Source organism: Eleutherodactylus coqui, chromosome 12 (assembly GCF_035609145.1).
Source record: "Eleutherodactylus coqui strain aEleCoq1 chromosome 12, aEleCoq1.hap1, whole genome shotgun sequence".
In the NCBI taxonomy this organism is placed as follows: domain Eukaryota; kingdom Metazoa; phylum Chordata; class Amphibia; order Anura; family Eleutherodactylidae; genus Eleutherodactylus; species Eleutherodactylus coqui.
In genome coordinates, this window is record NC_089848.1 from 27,474,284 (window position 1) to 27,494,627 (window position 20,344).

General features: G+C 44.7%; 1 protein-coding gene across 1 annotated transcript in view; it reads right to left on the bottom strand.

Annotated features, from left to right (window-relative positions):
* The window catches only part of MYRIP (myosin VIIA and Rab interacting protein), a 398,493-nt gene that overhangs the window by 31,575 nt on the left and 346,574 nt on the right, over nucleotides 1–20,344 (bottom strand). The window contains exon 12 of the mRNA XM_066584716.1: nucleotides 7–195. Coding sequence (XP_066440813.1) covers nucleotides 7–195 — 189 coding nt within the window. The remainder of the gene's footprint in view (nucleotides 1–6; nucleotides 196–20,344) is intronic.

Genomic DNA, 20,344 nt, shown 5'->3' on the forward strand with positions numbered 1-20,344 from the left:
TCTTACGTTTTCTTCCAGTTTGGTGAGTTGCTCGTCTAGTCTGAGAGGGTCAGCAACTACAGGTAAAGCTTCTCGGTCAAGTGTATTTCCTGGAGAATCCCATGGATCTGTGCTTCCTGCTATCAGTTCCTCGGTTGCATTGATGACCTTCAGGACTTCTGTTGATATGTTGCAGAGAGACACAGCAGAGTATTTCTGTTTATGTACAAGAGTACATGGGGATAAAACAGCACAGTGTTAGAATATATATTTTTCACATATGTGGACACTAATGTTAACTGGAAATATGTATATATGAACCTTAATCTATGACAGTAGGTAGGGTCAAAAGCCATCTACAACTTGGCAGTAGGTAGGGGCCAACAGTATGTATAGGCCAACAGTAGGTAGGGGTCAAAAGCCATCTACAACTTGGCAGTAGGTAGGGGCCAACAGTATGTATAGGCCAACAGTAGGTAGGGGTCAAAAGCCATCTATAACTTGGCAGTATGTATGGGCCAACAGTAGGTAGGAGTCAAAAGCCATCTACAACTTGGCAGTAGGTAGGGGCCAACAGTATGTATAGGCCAACAGTAGGTAGGGGCCAAAAATCATCTACAACTTGGCAGTAGGTACGGGCCAACAGTATGTATAGGTCAACACTAGGTAGGGACCAAAAGTCATCTACAACTTGGCAGTAGGTAGGGGCCAACAGTATGTATAGGCCAACAGTAGGTAGGGGTCAAAAGCCATCTACAACTTGGCAGTATGTATAGGCCAACAGTAGGTAGGGGTCAAAAGCCATCTACAACTTGGCAGTATGTATGGGCCAACAGTAGGTAGGGGCCAAAAATCATCTACAACTTGGCAGTAGGTAGGGGCCAACAGTATGTATAGGTCAACACTAGGTAGGGACCAAAAGTCTTCTACAACTTGGCAGTAGGTAGGGGCCAACAGTATGTATAGGTCAACACTAGGTAGGGGCCAAAAGTTATCTACAACTTGGCAGTAGGTAGGGACAAAAATTAAAATCGGCAAACCTCATGGGGCTGCAGATATGTTTAAATGGCTTACTTACAAAATTAGCTGCTAAAAAGCTATCTATTCAATAGATTAGTGATTAAACTATATGTTTGAAAAACTAACAATTTACATTTATAATAAACTTAGGAACGTAAGAAAAATCCCAAGCAGAATCACATATAACTTTTTTGTACCCTGCAATGCACTTGCTACAGCATATACACAGGACTCTAAAAATGTAGGTAGAAAGATTCTGCTGCACCGCCGCTCGTTGGGCCTATTGGACCTTCCCTGACTTGAACCCTAAGTCATTTGACCGGCTGCACTGTGCATCGCGCAGCTGGTCACATGACTGTCATTCACTGAAGGTCCTGTATGCTGCAAAGTCATGTCACACTAATGGCTACTGCTGCTAGCCACTAGTGGTAAAGTTTAGGCTTTACTGCTAGTGGCTAGTGTGAAATGACTGGGCCGTGGACTGTAACATGACTAGCCTCTTGACATCATAGCCATGTTATAGTCTGCAGGCCAAGAGAAATACTCTGCTGGGCCGCATGTGGCCTGCCGGCAGTTCGTTGTGCAGGACTGATCTACAATAATATACACAATCTTCCACAGCAGAGACAAGAAACTAATGACTCTCACTGTGTGTCGATCAATAGTAATAACCAAAGGATCATCTTATTCATTACTAACGATCGTTAGTACCTGTAAGGATACAGATTGCTCAAGCTTCTGCTTGTATTTCCCATAAACTATGCCACGTCTGTCAACCACATTCACCAGTGGGTTCCGCCTTGGTTCAAGCCCACTGACCTAAAAGGCCTGTGCCATGTTTAGCACTTATCCACAGGGGGAAACATTTATGATCTGTGGGAATCTGGATGTTAGGACCAATAATCATGAGACCAGGGTCCTACGTACCCCCCCCCCCCCAAATTTATAAACTGTTGGTTGGGCATGCATGCTTCAGCTTCATTCATTTCAATGGGACTGCTGGAGATTGCCAAGCCGTTGTACTCATATATCTACGTCAGTCCCATTAAAATGAATGAAAGGGCAGAGTGTATGCATGACCCCCATTTAATTCATTTGGGGGTAAATGAAACCCCGGTCTCATGATCATTGGGGATCCCAGTGGTCGGACCCCCACTATTGATTAGACACTTATCTGTTATTCTGTGGACTAACTTGGAACAACTCCTTTAGGGCGAAGTCAGACAAGCGTTTTTTTGTGCGTGCCTATGTGCGCAAAAAAAAAAGCGCATCTGATGGAACCAATGGTTCCCTATGTAGTGTTCACATGTCTGTCTTTTACAGGCGCAAAATACTCGCACCTGCAAAAGATAGGACACGTGTGCAGCGGCAAAGTCCGTGCTGCTCATAAAATATCCCCGTGGGGAGTCCCCTCATCACTGAACAACGTGACAGCATTGTCACAGTGTTCGGTGACAAGGGGACTCCCCGCGGGGGATGAAGGAATCCCCTGCCACAGCTGTGGAAGAGGATCGTGATCTTCTCCCATTGCTTTCAATGGGGTCGGTGCTGCAGCCCTGCCTGTGAGTGGTCACAGCGCTCAGCCAATCAGAGGTAGCGCTCAGCCATTCATTGAATTCAATGAATGGCTGAGTGCTGCCTCTGATTGGCTGAGCGCTGTGACCAATCACAGGCAGCGCTCAGCTTTCAATCAATGAATGGCTGAGTGTTGCCTGTGATTGGCTGAGTGCTTAGCCAATCAGACCAGCACTTTCTGGAGTAAGAGATTTTTAAATTCCCAGCCATCAGAAAGTGCTTCTCATGGAAGAGAGAAGCAGCGCTAGAGCCCCGACGGCAACAGAAGGTTATGTATATATACTTTTTCTTTTTTACACCAGCTAGGGGTGATTTTCAGGGAACGGCTTATATTTCTCTGCATCCTATTGCTTTCAATGGGGCTGGTTGCAGTAAGGCCGGCCCCATTGAAAGCAATGGGCACGGAGCTTCGGTCATGTGCATTTTTAACATGCGTGGAGCGGGGTTTTTTGTGTGCATAGGTGCGCAAAATAACCCCTCTCGTCTGACTGAGCCCTTAAGCTGCCTATTGACAGTCATGGAGATGTTTGTCGAAAAAAATGAAATGTAGATCTTTTTTTCCTAATCCTGGACAACACGTAAGGCTAAGTTTCTGAATAGCACATTTGTTGCAGATTTTCGCTTGCAGAATATGCACTTAAATCCCCGATAAAGTACAGTATGGTGCCAGTAGATTGGGTTTTATAAAGCATACAGGATTTTAGACATGATGTAAATCTTCATATATGTTGCAGACTTTTGCCACCAATTTCACTAAATGCACCACAAAGAGTAAAACCCTCACCAAACTCCATTTGTAAGACATGCGGATTTCATTGTGGTTAGTGCAGATTTTCAGGTTTGTTCCACTTTGTTTGTGTAAACTTAGCTTTATGCCATTTTCTGATAACTGAGATATTTCATGAGCGTCATAACAATGGAAGCCTTAAGGTCTCTTTCATACGGTGACAGTGATATCGCTGCTACAAAATCGCAGCGATATCAGAGCTGTGTTCCCACGATTTTGTAGCGCGAGTGATTTTTCTTGTGAAAAAATTGTGCATTACTTCACTGCTGCCGGCGATAAAATTGTGCATTTTTTCCCGAGAAGGTTAAGCCCTACCTCAAAAATAAACCCTAACTGCATTTCCTGAAAAAAAGGCATATGTATCTAGCAGGCTTGGTTTGGGTCCTCCTACTGCTGTCTGGAGCTCCACCGTACGTCCTACAGTCCTTGTTCGTCCACAGAAGATCACTTCCTAGTCACGGAATTCATAAATCCCGCCTCCAGGAAGCGATGGCTCTGATTGGTTCATCCAGCACTACTCAGCCAATCAATGTAGCGCTCCATAAACCAATGCAAGGACTGTGAGTTGTTCATCCAGCTCTGCATTGATTGGCTGAGCAGAGTTTGAAGAACCAATCATGTTGTGGAGTCGGTTTTTATGAATTGGCCAATCAATGCTGCGGCTCAGCCAATTCATGAATCCCACCTACACAACGCGCTGGCTGTTGATTGGTTCATCTAGTGCTACTCAGCCAATCAATGTAGCGCTGGATGAACCAATCACAGGCAACTCATTAGTTCATCGAGCGCTGCATTGATTAGCTGAGCAGCGCTAGATGAACCTATCAGAGCTTTTGCTTCTGGGAAGCTGGATTTATGAATCTTGCGATCTGGAAGTAATCTTCTGTGGGCGAATGAGGACTGCAGGATGCACGGCGGAGCTCCAGGCAGCGGCAGGAGGCCCCACGACTGAGCCTGCTAGGTAAGTATGCCTCTTTTTTTTCAAGGAATGCAGCTAGGACGTATTTTAGGGGTAAGGAAATGTATCACATTGCATGAAAATCGCTAGTTCGTGAGATGCAATGCGATAAACAAGAAGGTTCCATATGGAAACTTGGGCTACAAAAAAATGCAAATCGCTCAAATATAGAACATGGTGCAATTTTCTTCTCTTGCCACATAGTATCAGAGAAAACATCGCTAATGTGAAGGAACCCATTGGAAAGCATGGGCTTCACATACATGCGATTAGCAGCACTATCGTACTGCGAGAAAATCCCGGCTTACTCGCTTTCTCTCTGACAACTCACTCCTCGACCCCCTCCAGTCTGGCTTCCGCTCTCTACACTCGACCGAAACTGCCCTTACAAAAGTAACAAATGACCTGATGACTGCAAAGTCGAGAGGTGATTACTCTCTACTAATCCTCCTTGACCTGTCTGCTGCATTTGACACTGTCGACCATAATCTCCTTCTCACTATGCTCCACTCTATTGGTCTAAAGGATACTGCTCTCTCCTGGTTCTCCTCCTACCTCTCTGACCGCTCTTTCAGTGTTTCCTTTGCTGGTTCTATCTCTGCTCCACTTCCTCTCGCTGTCGGGGTACCCCATGGCTCGGTCCTTGGTCCCCTTCTTTTCTCTATCTATACTGCCCCAATTGGACAAACAATCCACAGATTCGGCCTCCAATACCATCTCTACGCTGACGACACCCAACTATACACCTCCTCTCGTGAGATCTCTGGACCATTCCTCCAAAATATCACCAACTGTCTGTCCGCTGTCTCTAACACTATGTCCTCCCTTTTTCTCAAATTAAACCTCTCTAAAACTGACCTCCTTGTCTTTCCACCTTCTAACCGACCTCCCCTCAACATCTCCATTCCAGTGTCTGGCACCATCATAACCCCCCGACGGCATGCCCGATGCCTTGGGGTCACACTGGACTCTGACCTCTCCTTTGCCCCCCATATCCAATCTCTGGCCCAAACATGCCACGTGCACCTCAGAAATATTGCTAAAATACGTCCGTTCCTAACCACTGACACACTAAAGACACTCGTGGTTGCGCTCATCCACTCCCGGCTTGACTACTGCAACTCGCTACTCATCGGCCTCCCCCGCACTAGACTCGCTCCGCTCCAATCCATACTAAATGCAGCAGCTAGACTCATTTTTCTATCCAGTCGCCTCTGCATTATGCCAGTCGCTGCATTGGCTGCCCATCCACTGCAGAACTAAATTTAAACTCTTCTACCTCACTCACAAAGCTCTGCATGGCTCTGCACCACCATACATCGCCTCCCTACTGTCAGTACACCACCCAGCGCGCTCACTCCGATCGGCTAACACCCTCAGACTAAACACCCCTGTAATACGAACCTCACATGCTCGCCTCCAGGACTTCACTAGAGCAGCACCCATCCTCTGGAATGCTCTACCCCAAGGCATCCGGACAATTCCCAATGCATGAAATTTCAGACGTGCCTTAAAAACGCACCTCTTCAGGGAAGCATACCAAATCTCCTGACCTAGTCCCCCCGCCACTCCCTATGGTGCTCCACCCTGTCTGCCTTCTGATAAATGATCTGTACATAAAATTTCCTATTGCCTGTTTCCCCACCCCTGCACCTCCAGTACCACCCCCAACCCATTTGTGTCTAACTGAATGTACCTCACATTGTAATTGTTGTGTTGTTTTGCATTTATCCATGCCTGAAAGCGCTGCGGAATAAGTTGGCGCTATACAAATAAAGATTATTATTATTATTATTAATAATCGTGTGATTTTGAAGCTTGTGTGAAAGCAGCTTAAAGGGAACCTGTCACCATAAACTAAGTTATCGTACTGTTACGGGATGTGACAGAGAGCCTAGTGATGCACTTTTCCTACTCACCCACTCCTGCAATTCAGCGCTGTCATCCGGTAAGGATCGCACAGCGCATGAAAAGCTGACTCATTTCAGATTCCCATGTGTGCTCTCCCATACAAGTCTATGGGAGAGCGAATGCACAGGAGTCTCAAAGGAGTAACTTCTCCGTGCTGCGCACCAACTTCACTGGGAGACAGCGTTGGATCGCAGGAACGGGTGAATATAAAAAATACATCATCCAGCTCCCTGTCACGTATCCTAATAGCACCATAACGTAGTTTATGGTGACAGGTTCTCTTTAAATATTTGGTGGTCCTATTCTCTGGGGGTTACAGTGATCTATAAGTTTAAGAGGTTGGCATGTCACAAAGTGATTCTTAGATTAACACTTTGTTGCTCCCAAATTTCTGGATTATTGGCATTAGATCAGTCACATGGTGCTAGCTGAACGTTAAAGAGGCTCTGTTACCTACTTTTAGCCCTATGAGCTTAGCATGCTTTTGGCTAAGCTTATGGGCCAAAAGTAGGAAACCCACTGAGTCCAGGGATACATTAAACTTACCTCCTCCGTTCCCCCGGTGTGAGCACTGGTAGCTGCTGCTTCGTGCATATCCTTGCACTATGCCATAATATTGTATACTAAGATCAGAATACCCCTTTTATAACCCAGTAATTCATCTAATAGCACCCATATGATATACCCCAAAAATACTGCCATATCTACAAAGAAAAGAGACACATAGCAGAGTATTCACAGCAGCATCTGTACATCTACAGTATATAGCAGTGTCCATATTGTTGCGATATGTTGCAGTGAGTACAATGTACTGATACCCACAAGACCAAATATCTCGTAGGATGAATGGATCTTGGCTGCACCCTTTAGGCATGACAGTTGTTTGTTAGTTACATCAATCGTCACCTTGGCCTCCCCCATAACCCGGTAGGTGCTTCCTCTAATACTAACATGATAATAGGAGATGAATAATCATTTATGATATACTTGAGGGGTTGAAAAAGCAAATTTAAAAGAAGGCCATCATTCTGCAGGACGAAATGACGGTCCCTGCTTTACTCATTTCAGTACAATTTAGTTCAAACTCACTTGAACTTTCCTAAAACCTAGAGATATGACAATTTCACAGTTGTCTATGACAATATCGCTCTCTATGCACATCCTGGATAAAAGACTCGTGTCGTTTTCACAGTCACTTTCATGGCATCAAAGAATCATTCAGCAAATGTAGTCAACACTGTTAAATGCAGGAAGGAAAAGACATGCCAAAGCTTATTACCGGGAACATAGAGCAGAATACCAGCCACCCCGAATGCATATTCAGCAATATACTTATTAATGACCTGGTAGAAGCATTATACAGTAAAATAACAATATTTGCAGATGACACAACTATGTAAAGTAACACAGGAGAGGACAGAATGTGGTTGCAAATGGATCTGGATAAATTGGGGGCAGAAAAGTGGCAAATGAGGTTTACCATTGATAAATGTAAGGTTCTGCACATGGGCAGAGGAAATACAAGTCAGCATTGCAAACTAAATGGGAAACCACTGGGTAACACTGATATGGAGAAGGACTTGGGGATTTCAGTTAACTGTAAGCTTTACTGGAGCAACCAGTGTCAGGCAGCTGCTGCCAAGGCAAATAGGATCATGGGGTGCATCAACAGAGGTCTAGGGGCACATGATGAGACCATTGTTCTTCCTCTATACAAGTCACTGGTCAGACAACACATGGAATATTGTGGACAGTTTGGGGTACTGGTACTCAAGAAGGACGTATTAGAGCTTGAGGAGGGCAACTAAAGTAATAAATGGAATGTGCGGACTACAATACCCAGAGAGGTCATCAAAATTGGGGTTATTTAGTTTAGAAAAAAGAAGGCTGAGGGGCAATCTAATAACTATGTATAGATATATCGGGCGACCTAATAACTATGTATAAATATATCAGGGGACAATACAGAGAGCTCTCCCATCATCTATTTATACCCAGGACTGTAACAAGGGGGCACCCTCAACGTCTAGAGGAAAGAAGGTTTCTACACTGACATAGAAGGAGGTTCTTTACTGTAAGAGCAGTGAGATTATGGAAATCTCTGCCTGAGGATGTGGAAATGGGGCCTGGATGCCTTTCTTGAGCAATACAATATTATATGTTATATCACTGATCACTTCAGAAGGGTTGGTGATCCGGGGATTATTCTGATTGCCAGGCTTGAGTCGGGATAGAATTTTCTTTCCTTAAATGGAGAAAATTAGCTTCTACCTCACTGGGGTTTTCTTGACTTACTTTGGATCATCATTGAAAAGGATATTGGTTGAACTGGATGGACATATGTTTTTTTCGGCCTAACAAACTATGTTACTCAGTTAAGGCAGGAATGTGATTTGAAATCCCCAAATTTACTACAGACTACAATGTTTGAAACCTAGAAGAAGGCAACAGTAACTACTGTAAAATACCCTGCATTATAATAATGGCAAGCAGAAAAGCATCTCCAAACACACAGCATTACTTGCTTGCTGAGTGGCCGGGCTCTTTCTAATGTGATGTCAGACAGGACTATATTTACTGCACGGCACTGGACATCCCATTACCATTATAACGGGTGTGTTTCCGGTCTGGCTCCCACCACTGCTTCTATCCATCTTCTGCACTGAGAAGTGAACACTGGCTGGTGCAGCCAGACTGCTGCTTTACTAATCAGCACAAAAGGGGCACAAAAATCACTGCCGGCGGCCATAATTACTGATATACTAAAACTTCTTAATTTTCTCTGTGATTTCTTTGTAATGTTAGTGTAGGGATTTGCAAGATAACAAGGACCCTTGACGTGGGCGGCAAGCTTGCATATTTTAGCCTAAATATTAACGAATACCTTGTGTTTATTGGTATTTCTCATTATTTTTGCAGCAAACAGTCTGGCTTTAGATGCTGGGAGAGTCCGGGGTGGCAATGCCAGTGTGGTTCACTTTTGAGGTGCATGACAACCCACCCAGCTGAATTGTATGTGGTGCCATTAATAGGCTGTAATCTGTACGGTGCATCACACGTATCACTGGTCTGACACCCTTTGTATGCTTTATCTATGATGATCATCAGTATATTGCGCCTATAGCCCCTGCGCTCAGGGAGACCTACAAGAACACCGAATGACACATTTGGCGTTCTTGTAGGTCTCCCTGAGCACAGGAGTTCTTCTTCTTTTTTCTCTTCACTATTTATTAGTTCTGGGGGCTGCATCACCCCAGATCTTCTCCATGCATGGTCTCTTCTGATGTCCCCTCCAGGACAGGGTTTCCTCCACCCATAACAGTTTTAATGCTCTGCACGCTCTTCTCTCCCACACTGTAAACTGCCACAGGTTTACTCAACTTACTTCCTGGCTACAACCAACATAGGTGCTGTCCAGACCATACATTGGGCTTGTTTTTATATTGCACCTATGAAATGCTCCTCCATATAGCAATATGGTTGTCTGCATGATACTGGAAGTGGTTGTACACCTGCCCTTGTGTATCTTTGTATTAGTACATCAGTAAGTATGGCTTCTGGCAGTATTGCCTCGCCCGCAGTACTTCCCTGACTGTAGTAAGTTACATGTCCGCCTTCATTTGCTACTTCTTTCTGTTGACTCATATGGAGAGTGTATTTATAGTAGTATAGGGACTCACTACATGCAAGGAACCTTGACGAGGTTAGTGAGTTGATGTATCTTGGCTAAAATCCAACTAATGCCTTGCATTTATTATCTATTGTTCACCTGCAGTGTGGCTTTAAAACTTCAGGGGGAGCCCAGGGTGGCAGTACCACTGCGGTTCACTGTTTGAAGTGCAGGGCAGCCCGCCGAACTATTATGGCATCATTAATAGGTTGCTGGTCTGCATGGTGCACTACATGTATCAGAAGGTCTGACACTTTGTATCTACTCTGTGTGGGAGTATACACCAAGCAGCAGCCCCTCTCCATATTAAGAGGCAGTGTGAGTGGCTGTCTCATCGGTGTCCCTCACAGGTGCAATTAGCACCTTCATTTGGTAGTCAGCTACCTGCATGGTGAGAGGATGCATCTATATGCACTCCTTACTCAGTAAGTAATGGCCGTTTTCTGTGATTGTTCATATGGAGAGTGACAATCATTTCTGCCTCAGACTCATCGGGAAAGCTCAAACTTCCAGTCCACTGAGTATGACTGCCATGACCTCCCCAGTTAATGTTAAAGTCTCTGATCCCCAACGGTCTTGATAGAAATCTTGGGGTGCTTTCATACATACTAGAATATTTCCACATTTTTTATTGTAGAAATCCACACCAAACATATGGATTTGGACGCGGATTTGCTGCAGAATTAAGAAGTTTTTAAATCGGCATCACAATCTGTATGTAAGAGATGCCAGACAGGTCATTCCAGCGATAATCATTCCTGTGCTTTTACACAGGAGCGAGCATCGCCAGTGAATGGAGTGGGCTGGAGATTTTTCCGGTCTGCCCGCCTCCATTCACAGTAAACAGGCAGTCATTCAAAAGCGAACGACTGCCTGTTAACATGAGCCGATCCCTTGTTCAGGGTTCTGTATGCAGTAACTGAATGATGAACAAGAAGAAGATTTTTATTCGTTGTTCAGTCGGGGCATGCATTTACACTGAAGAACTTGTTGGCCCATGTTAAGGGGTCCTTATGCACACCTAACCTCCTTGCCATCATATGTTAGTCCCCACAAGCTAAATTCATCTATTAGTTTGTTTTGGAGTGTAGGCAGAAACCAGAGGAAACTCACGCAAACTCGAGGAGGACATACAAACTCCATGCAGATGTTGGCCAGGCTTGAACCCAGTGTTGCAAGGCAACAGTGCTACCCACTGAAGTACCCTATGGTCCAGTGATACGAGATTCATCACTGATTTCCTCTTTTTTAACACTGATCAAGCAAATCAGGACAATAATTGGCAGATGTAAATGGGCCTTTACTTTGGGTATATTCAGGCTTAGTGCTAAATACGACCCAATGTCAAAGCTGTGTAACGTACTCTGAGCTATTTAGATGTCTCATCACCCTGACAACTTGAATCTTGCATATTAGTTGAGAGAGAAAACTGCAAATGTTCCCCCTCATCCTTGTTACTTACAGCATTACTCTGGACAGGCTTGTTAGTGAGTGCGGAGGATTGCCAACATTTAGAAAGAGTGTGCAGGCAGGAAAAGGAGAACTTACGGCTTCTGGGGGGCGAGGAGCTACCAACTGTCACCTAGTGAGATTTTAAAGTCTCTTAAAGTAACAATATACGGATAGGTATACTTTGAGTGGACAAACTAACCTTGAGTATCGGTGCTGATCATTTGCATCACTTTATGGAATCCAATGCTTCAGATGGTCACGATTTTCGGCTGACGTTTTATCCCAGTAAAATAAAACAAGCGTGTGAAAGAGGCCTTAGACGAACGAAGCATACTAATGCACAGAATGCATTAGGTAGTCCAGGAAGCAGTTCAGCCATCTTTTGTTTGTACAGGCCTGGAGGGTTGCTTTAAGGCCCAATGTCCACGGGCAAATCAAGCCGCCCCTAGGGATGCATTAGCGTCCGCAGGACATTAAAAAGCATGCGGATGTGATTTTTTTCCCATGCTCCATTTTCCTGAGGATCCCGTACGGACGGCTTCCATTGAAGTCAATGGAAGCTGTCCGATCCACGGCACAGCCACAGCTGTCTCTGTGGACAGGCTACGGATCCATGGGAAAGCAGGAGATTTAAAAAAAAAAAAGAGCACTGCGCATGTGCCATGCGTGTCAACCGGCACGCCTGGACACATCCACCATGCTGAAGAAAGAGGATCCGGCCACAATGGAGGAGATCCGTGCTAGATCCGGAGAGTTAAGAAAATGTCTTTTCCTCTGCATGTCCGCGAGCACGCACAGATTCTACTTTGGGATTCAGCAATGGAATCTGTGCATGCGAGTGGACATGAGGCCTTAATGTGCATCCATATAGTCAATCATTAATTGTATAATTTTTTCCAATTTGTTGAATTAATGCCACATTGAACATAGGCAAGAAATATAAGCTACATGGCACTACAAAAGTTAACTAAATCAAGAGGCCACCAAATGTAATCTTGATACTATGCTTTGAAATACAGCTTGATTTTTAACCATTAACTGGAGATCTGTTGTAATGGAACAAGACAGTAAACTGATTTGTTCAGAAATCCAAAATAAGTCCTCATAGAGGCACCACTAATAGTGATCATAAAATAACCTTACATGTTATGCTTGGCTTTTTTATCTTTGTATTCAAAAAACAAAATATAGAAGACCATTAAAAGTAAGAGAAACATAGAATGCTAGAGTTGGGTTATCGGGTCCAACTCCCTGCTCAATGTCTGTCCAGCCTCTGAATACTTCCATTGAAGGAGAACTCACCACCTGCCATGGTGACCTGTTCCACTCATTGATCCCCCCCACTGTCTAATATCTAATTTATGCCTCCTCCCTTTCAGTTTCATCCCATTGCTTCTAGTCTTTCCTTGTGCAGATGAGAATAGGGCTGATCCCTCTGCACTGTGACAGCCCTTCAGATACAGTATTTGTAGACAGCTATTAAGTCTCCTCTCAGCCTTCTTATTTGCAAGCAAACCATTCCCAGATCCTTTAGCCGTTCCTCATAGGACATGATTTGCAGACCAGTCACCATCTTGGTAACTCTTCTCTGAACTTGCTTCAGTTTGTCTATGTCTTTTTTAAAGTGGGGTGCCCAAAACTGGACACAGTATTCCAGATGAGGTCTGACTAAGGAGGAGTAGAGGGGAAAATTATCTCACGTGATCTAGACTCTATGATTCTCTTAATACATCCCAGACTTGTATTTGCCTTTTTGCTGCTGCATCACACTGTTGACTCATGTTCAGTCTGTGATCTATTAGTATACCCAATTCACGCATGCTGTTGCTTAGCTCAATTTCTCCAATTTTGTATGTACTTTTTAAATTTTTCTTGCCCAGATGTAGGACTTTGCATTTCTTCTTATTAAATACCATTCTGTTAGTTGCCACCCAGTGTTCAAGCTTGTCTAAATCTTTTTGAATCCTCTCTTTCTTCTCTAGTGTTAGTCATCCCGCCTAGCTTTGCATCAACAGCAAATTTGATCAGTTTTCCCCTTCAAAAAAACTTCCATTAATTCTCAATTAGTTGGTGAAAAAACAGTAAAACTAGTATGTGCAAACTAATCTTCATATACCGTAGCTTTGGGTGACTGCTGATATATTCTAGACATGTTGGTTGCCTACGATCAACAAGGCCATATTTTATGAACATTTGTTTATATATTGCAGGCCACAAACAAAGTCACCAAATTACTAACAAACTTTGGGTTTTGACCCTATTATGATGGTAAAGAGTCATAATGAGGAAGATGAGAGCTGTTCCTTGCAGATCAGAAGATCTTCAAGAGTAGAGAGTCACCTGTAGCCCTCCACAGCTCTAGTGCTTATTAAACTCACAAGTGCCCTTCAAAAGGAAATACATCCTCCAAGAACATTATGGAAAAAGAATAAAAATCAATGCTACTCCTGACTTGTGATGGGTTTCATATGCTCAAACTTCTTAATATCACTAATGAAGAGCAAGAGATATCTTTCCATTTTCCCTATGTTTTTGAATGCATACATAAAAGCGCTTTTTAAAGGCTGCTAAATTCGATATATTCTCTTCTTGAGACTTCATTTGAGGGCTTTCTAATGAGTGATACGTCAACTATGGCAATCTCATCATACGCACGTTGCAATTAAATTCTCTGTTTTCGTGCAAATATACATAGAGAACCAGTTCACAATTTATATTACCTACAAACTATAAGACGGTAGTTTATATTTCATGTGGCAGAAGGTACAATGTCACATCTCTTAAGCAGAAAGACAAATTGTTGATTTCTATGAATAGTTTTGGACACTGGTGTACATATAGGGGGCGCTGAGGTCGCGGCTGCGACCCGGCCCCCTAAGCCCCCGGGGGCCCAGGGGGCTTACTTTCCACGACACTGACTGACTGCACTTACTTTCACTAAGGTCTCTGCGCAGGCAGGCAGCTTCTCCAGCACATCGGCGCTTCCTCCCGGACCTCTGCTCAGACTCCTCCCCCCTCTGCTTCTCCAGCACTGAGATCATCATAGAGAGGAGTCTGAGTGGAGGTCCGGGAGGAAGCGCCGATGTGCAGGAGAAGCTGCCTTCCTGCGCAGAGACCATAGTGAAAGTAAGTGCAGTCAGTGAAAGGGAACGTCCTCCTGTGTGATGGGGGAGAACGAGCAGTGTTCAGTATGATTAAGAGGGGGGAGGGGGATCCTGTGTGATGTGCAGTGGGGGGGTGTTCTGTGTGTGATGGGGAGTGGGGGGTGTTCTGTGTGTGATGGGGAGTGGGGGAAATGAGGGGTGTTCTGTGTGATGGGGAGTGGGGGGGGGCAAGGTGTTCTGTGTGATGGGAGCGTGGGGGGGGGGCAGGGGGGGTCCGTGTGATGGGAATGGGGGGAAACAAGAGGTGTTCTGTGTGATGGGGAGTGTGGGGGGGAACAAGGGGTGTTCTGTGTGATGGGGAGGGGGACAAGGGGGGTTCTGTGTGATGGGGAGTGGCGGGGAAGAAGGGGTGTTTTGTGTGATGGGGAGTGTGGGGGGGAATAAGGGGTGTTCTGTGTGATGAGGGGAGAACAAGGGGTGTTCTGTGTGATGGGGAGTGGGGGGGTAGAAGGGGTGTTCTTTGTAATGGGGAGAGTGGGGGGGAAGAAGGGGTGTTCTGTGTGATGGGGTGTGGGGGGGGGGGGAGAACAAGGGGCGTCCTGTGGAGTGGTTGAGAACGAGGGTGATCTGTATGATGGGGAGTTGTGGGAGGAGAGCGAGGAGTGTTCTGTGAGTTAGTATCGTTGTAATCATGCCGACCCACAGAAAAATGTATCATGCCATTTATGCTGCATGATTAGTGCCGTAAAAAAATGGCAGAATTGATGTGTTTTCTCTCCCAGGCCTTAAAAAAAGTGAATAAAAGTTTTACAATACATTTTATGTACACAAAAGATACCAATAAAAACTACAGCTCGCCACGCAGAAAACAAGCCCTCATACTGCCATGTTGGGGGAAAAATATAAAAGTTATGGATTTTGAAAAGTGGAGAAGTGAAACCCCCAAAAATCATTGCATCCTTATAGTTAAAATAAGCCGTGTCCTTAATGGAGGAGGGAATTGTTAGCAGTGTCCGGCGTGTTGGGAAACCATGTAGCTAAACATGTCTGTTCGGATTCTGCAGAGACGAATGGTAGCTGGAAAAAGCCCTAATGGTGGTCTGGGCCGGCTAGAGATGAAAACTGAAAGTGACGGTCACCAGCGATCACTGGAGGTAACTGCACGGTAATCACTCTCAGCGAGCCGGCACCTGACTTCACTATTAGAGGTATGCTATAACTGAGCTGCTGTATTGGTGACTGAGGGCTCAATGCCACAGCCGTAAGCGTACAACACTGTGGGAGACCACCAGCATGTCACACATTTCCCAGCCATGCACGCTGTCGGCAGGGACCACATATGGCTTTGTGTGGCACTGCGCATGGACAGTGGGATTCTTTTTTTAATTCCCCACTCTGTTTAGAGTGACAATGCGTATGGAAACCATGTATTGTGTATGGGCAGCATATCATACAAGTGTACAGGGCTCCTGTGCGTGGTACGCAGAGAAAGAGAGCATGCTGGGATTTATTTCTTTTGCATATCTACACGCAGTCCATTGGCTTTCACTGACTCCATTCACTGCGCACCACGCGTGTGTGCACAACGCACACATAATACGTGGTGAAAACCCGGTCGTGGACATGAGCCCTAACATGTTATAAAAGTTAGCTTATGTTGTCTCTATTGTATATATTGTTATTATGCTATTATATATTGTTTATTATTATAAATTATTTTTTTTCTTTCTTGGGGAAGCAAAGCGTGCCTTGGGCTTGTGTTCTGGATGTTTTAAAAATCTGCTAAAACCCCTGATTACTAATGATCCATTGATGGGTCATTAAAAAAAAACGGTAATGTAGCTAAAAGTGATATACAAGGAGTAGCCGTGAAAAGGAGTGGCGGTCGGACGGGTCTGGAAGGGGGCCCCAAGCTAAACTTTTGCACCCAGGCCCATGAGCCTCTAACTACGCCCCTGGTTTTGGATATACTTCACAGTAGTTCTCTGGATATTGCTGCTGTCTTGCTGCAAAGAAGGCTCACTTGTTAAAGTGGTATTCCAGCCAAATATAGTTATCACCCATGCAGTGGCTAAGGAAAAAAAAGGTGGGAAAGCCAACTTCTGGGACCCCCATAATCGCTCAAGATGCATGACTATGATGGCTTTTAGTGGAGCAACAGTCCAGCGATCCTACCCTATTGGGGTGAAGAAAATAGACCAGTGTTGTCTAGTTGATTTTTAATACATTTATTTGGCCAGCATACCCCTTTAGGTTTCATTGAAGCAATCTAGCATGGGGCTTGTATAGTCTAAGTCTATTTTTGACATTTTTCTGTGGCCATTCTGGTTAAGCCCACAATCAAAAAATATATAGCTTAATTAAAGATTTATTCCCTGTATAAGCGAATGTCAAGGAAGAAGAGGGGGGACCCGATCAATCGCGCCTCTATTGCCGATTTGTCACAGATCGACTACTTCAAGCTCTCTTGCCGCTATGACCGCTTGTCATGGCAGAGCCTTGATCGATTGCTCTAGTGGGGTTGCAAGCGCAGAGTCGTTAGAATACAGGTGGATTTGTACCCAGCTTTCCCAGGCTTCTGCACACATGCAGAATGAAAGCTCAAATCACCCTCTGATCTGGTCTAAACGCCTCCAGCACTCTATAATACCCGCACACACTTGCTGCCACCACCAGCTTTTATCATGGGTAAGCTGGAACCCAGACTATGTATTATGAACACAATTTTCGGACTCTGGCTCTATCATGCTCTCTCCTACTTGGTGCCCTAGGTACTGCACCGTACTTTCCAGGCTTGATGGTCAGACCTGCTTCCTGGATCTGCCTGAGCACCTGTGCCAGGTGCTCTAGGTTTTCCTCCCAAGTGGGGCTGAAGACAGCAATAACATCCAAATATGCAACCACACACTCTCCAAGCTCCTCAAGCAGCTGATCCACCAAGTGTTGAAGAGTAGCCAAAGCATTCTTTATGCCAAAGAGCATCACCTTGGACTCCTAGAGTCCAAATTGGGTGATGAAGGCAGGCCTCTCCTGTGCTTCTATGGTTATGGGTATCTGCCAATACCCCTGACTCAGATCCATAATAACTCCGTTACAACCTAGTTTTCAGTCCTTGTCTTTGTTTCTCTTTGTTGCTGTCATAAATTAGCTGAAGAAAAGTGCAGGAGAGAAGAAATAAAGGATCGGTCAGTCCAGCACACTGATGGATCTCCTATTGAGTCTTAAGGACCTTTTAGATTGGCCAAGTTATCGATCCAATCTGACCTGATCAAAACACATCGATTGGCATTTGTTTCATTTGCCTTCATATTGGCTGTAATTTGGCTTACGATCATAACTACGGTAATTCGTCCGCATGGGCTGGCAGAACATCTTTTCGTCCGCATGCAGAGATTTGCAGCTAATCAGGAAATAGTTTCATGTTTCCTGAAATTGAACGATCAGCTGCTGAATGTGCGTTTACTTGTTACAAGGCCAAATTGTTGAACGAACAAGCATTTGGAGGAGTGTTCCAGCCCAATAATCAGTCCCTGTAAAAGGAGCACCAGGGCTCCTTCATACGGGCGATTTATTTTTACTAATAAATCGCATCCAAAATAACCCATTTCAATGACTTCTCTCACATGAAGCGGTTTTGCACTTGCATTTCAATTGGGGGAAAAAATATGCATCATGCTCTATCTTTGTGCGCTTTTGCACACCCGAGTCTCAATAGGAGTCTATGGGGTGTCCCAAACGAAATTGGGCACTGAATGGCGCAATTTTATGGTAATAATTGATAACATGAGGGACTAATTAGGCTGCCGCACCTACTGAGTACGCCGCCCTGTGAGCAGGCCCGGCAGTGCATGAAAGTACAGTAAAGGAGCGTGGTACAGTACTCGCTTGTGAGAGGACCATTCAGAGCGCAATAATCTCATGCACTAGCGAGCAGGAGCCCTTAGAGTAGAGGGATTATATACAGTGATGTATAGAAGCTGCAGAAGACATATGTTGCATATTTTTAAATTAAACTCTACTGCAAAAATTAGTGTCAGCCCAAAATGCATTGATTTAGGTGAAAACAACTTGCCCCCCAAAGATGTCCGCCAAAGCCTTTAAAACTAATATTTGGAACAAGTGCCTTCTCCAGATAGAGCCAAAGGGAATTTACTAAGGTAAATACAACAGCATTCTAGCTGAATTTGCAGTAAGAAACTGGTATACACGGTTTACACCACATTTATTCTGTACTTTAGACACTTTCTTGCCCTCGCATTGCATTAGTGGGAAAGAGCATAGCTTAAATGTGCAAAACTTGCATCAAAAGTTTAACAATAAGTAAGTCAACCAGTGATTTTTGTAAAGTTAGACAAAAGTGTCTAAAAATGCACCAAAGTCATCATCCAGCATAAACCACCATAAGACTATACTTTTGGCGCATTAATCGACCGCCTAGTCTAAGTTTATACTAATAGACAACATTAGTAAATCTGCCTAAAAGTACATTATAGACTTCATTACAAGGTTAATACATAATGAAAAATCATCCATGTCCATTCATATAGTCTTCATGCAGAATCTCATGCAGTACTGTTATTCATCATGTATGCTTTAAAAAAAATCAAGCTGTTGTAGTGCAGTACACAGAAGGGCCTGCAGAGGGCTGCAGACAGGACTTCTGGTGCAAGGGTTAACACAAAGGGGTGGAGCAGGAACTAGAAAAGGGCCAGTTCTTGCCAGAATCAAGTTAGAGAGAGGACCGATGCAGCAGAGCTGAGGTGCTGCAGGCTGGTGCCCTAGCAAAGGCCAGAGTCCGACAGTCTGAACTCACACCCAAGTGGGGTGCATATGGACTGTGTATAATGACGTTGGATGATATTGCTGTGTTTTGTGATTGCGGTGATGACAAATAAAGGCTGGCAAGGAGCCAGATAAAGAAATCCACATCTCCTGAGCAGTATCTACATGTGTGGTGTGCCATTTTCATGTGCAAGAGGTCGGCGATCCGCAGGCAAGTGCACCCCGCTTGCTTACACCGCCAAGGATCCGACTTGCTCCTGCCACATTGCAGGAGTTTTAATCCTGTGCGGATTTTTACTATCAACCGGTAATAAAGCCCAAGACCAAGCACCATACATCCCTAATGGGTTAAAGTGTATCCCCCTAAAATAGGCAAACCACTCGTATATAGGAACCCTTTGTATATATTTTACCCCTTTGAGTCTAGTCATCAGTAATAATGTTTTAGTGTTTCTTAGTTATAGCTAGCTCTGGGATAGCTGGGTGACAATCAGTACATTTATGTAGCATACAGTGGTAACTGTGCTTCCTTTCTGACCATAATTTGCATAACTAAGCAGAGTTCCCACTCAGAGATCTGAGTAGGATGGTGACAACATTTGCAGACCATGTAGCAATGTCTTGTGGGCCATCTTCACAGGGCGATTATCGCACATTATTAGTTCACAGGTAGAAATGAGCGAGCCTACTCGGTAAGGCAGTTACTCGAGTGACCATCACTCTTCTCGAGTAACTCGGGTGGGCTACGGGGGTGAGAGGGGGATGAGAAAGATCTCTCTCTTCCCCCCCCCCCCGCTCTGCTCCGCTCACCCCCGCAGCCCACCCGAGCCTGCTCGGATCACTAAAGCAGTTACTCGAGAGGAGCGATGCTCGCTCGAGTAACTGCCTTACCGAGTAGGCTCGTTCATCTCTATTCACAGGTTCTTATCGTTGACTTTTAGGCAACTTAAATACCATCGCTGGATCACGGGCTTGTCGTTTTGTGTAAACGCTCCCTGCTCAGTGCTGAGCGAGACGTCTTTCAGTGTAAACACTCTGCACGAGTGTTAATGACCTTAGCGGTGACGTCAGCACTCGTGCAGTCGTTTACCCGACTGTCGACTCGT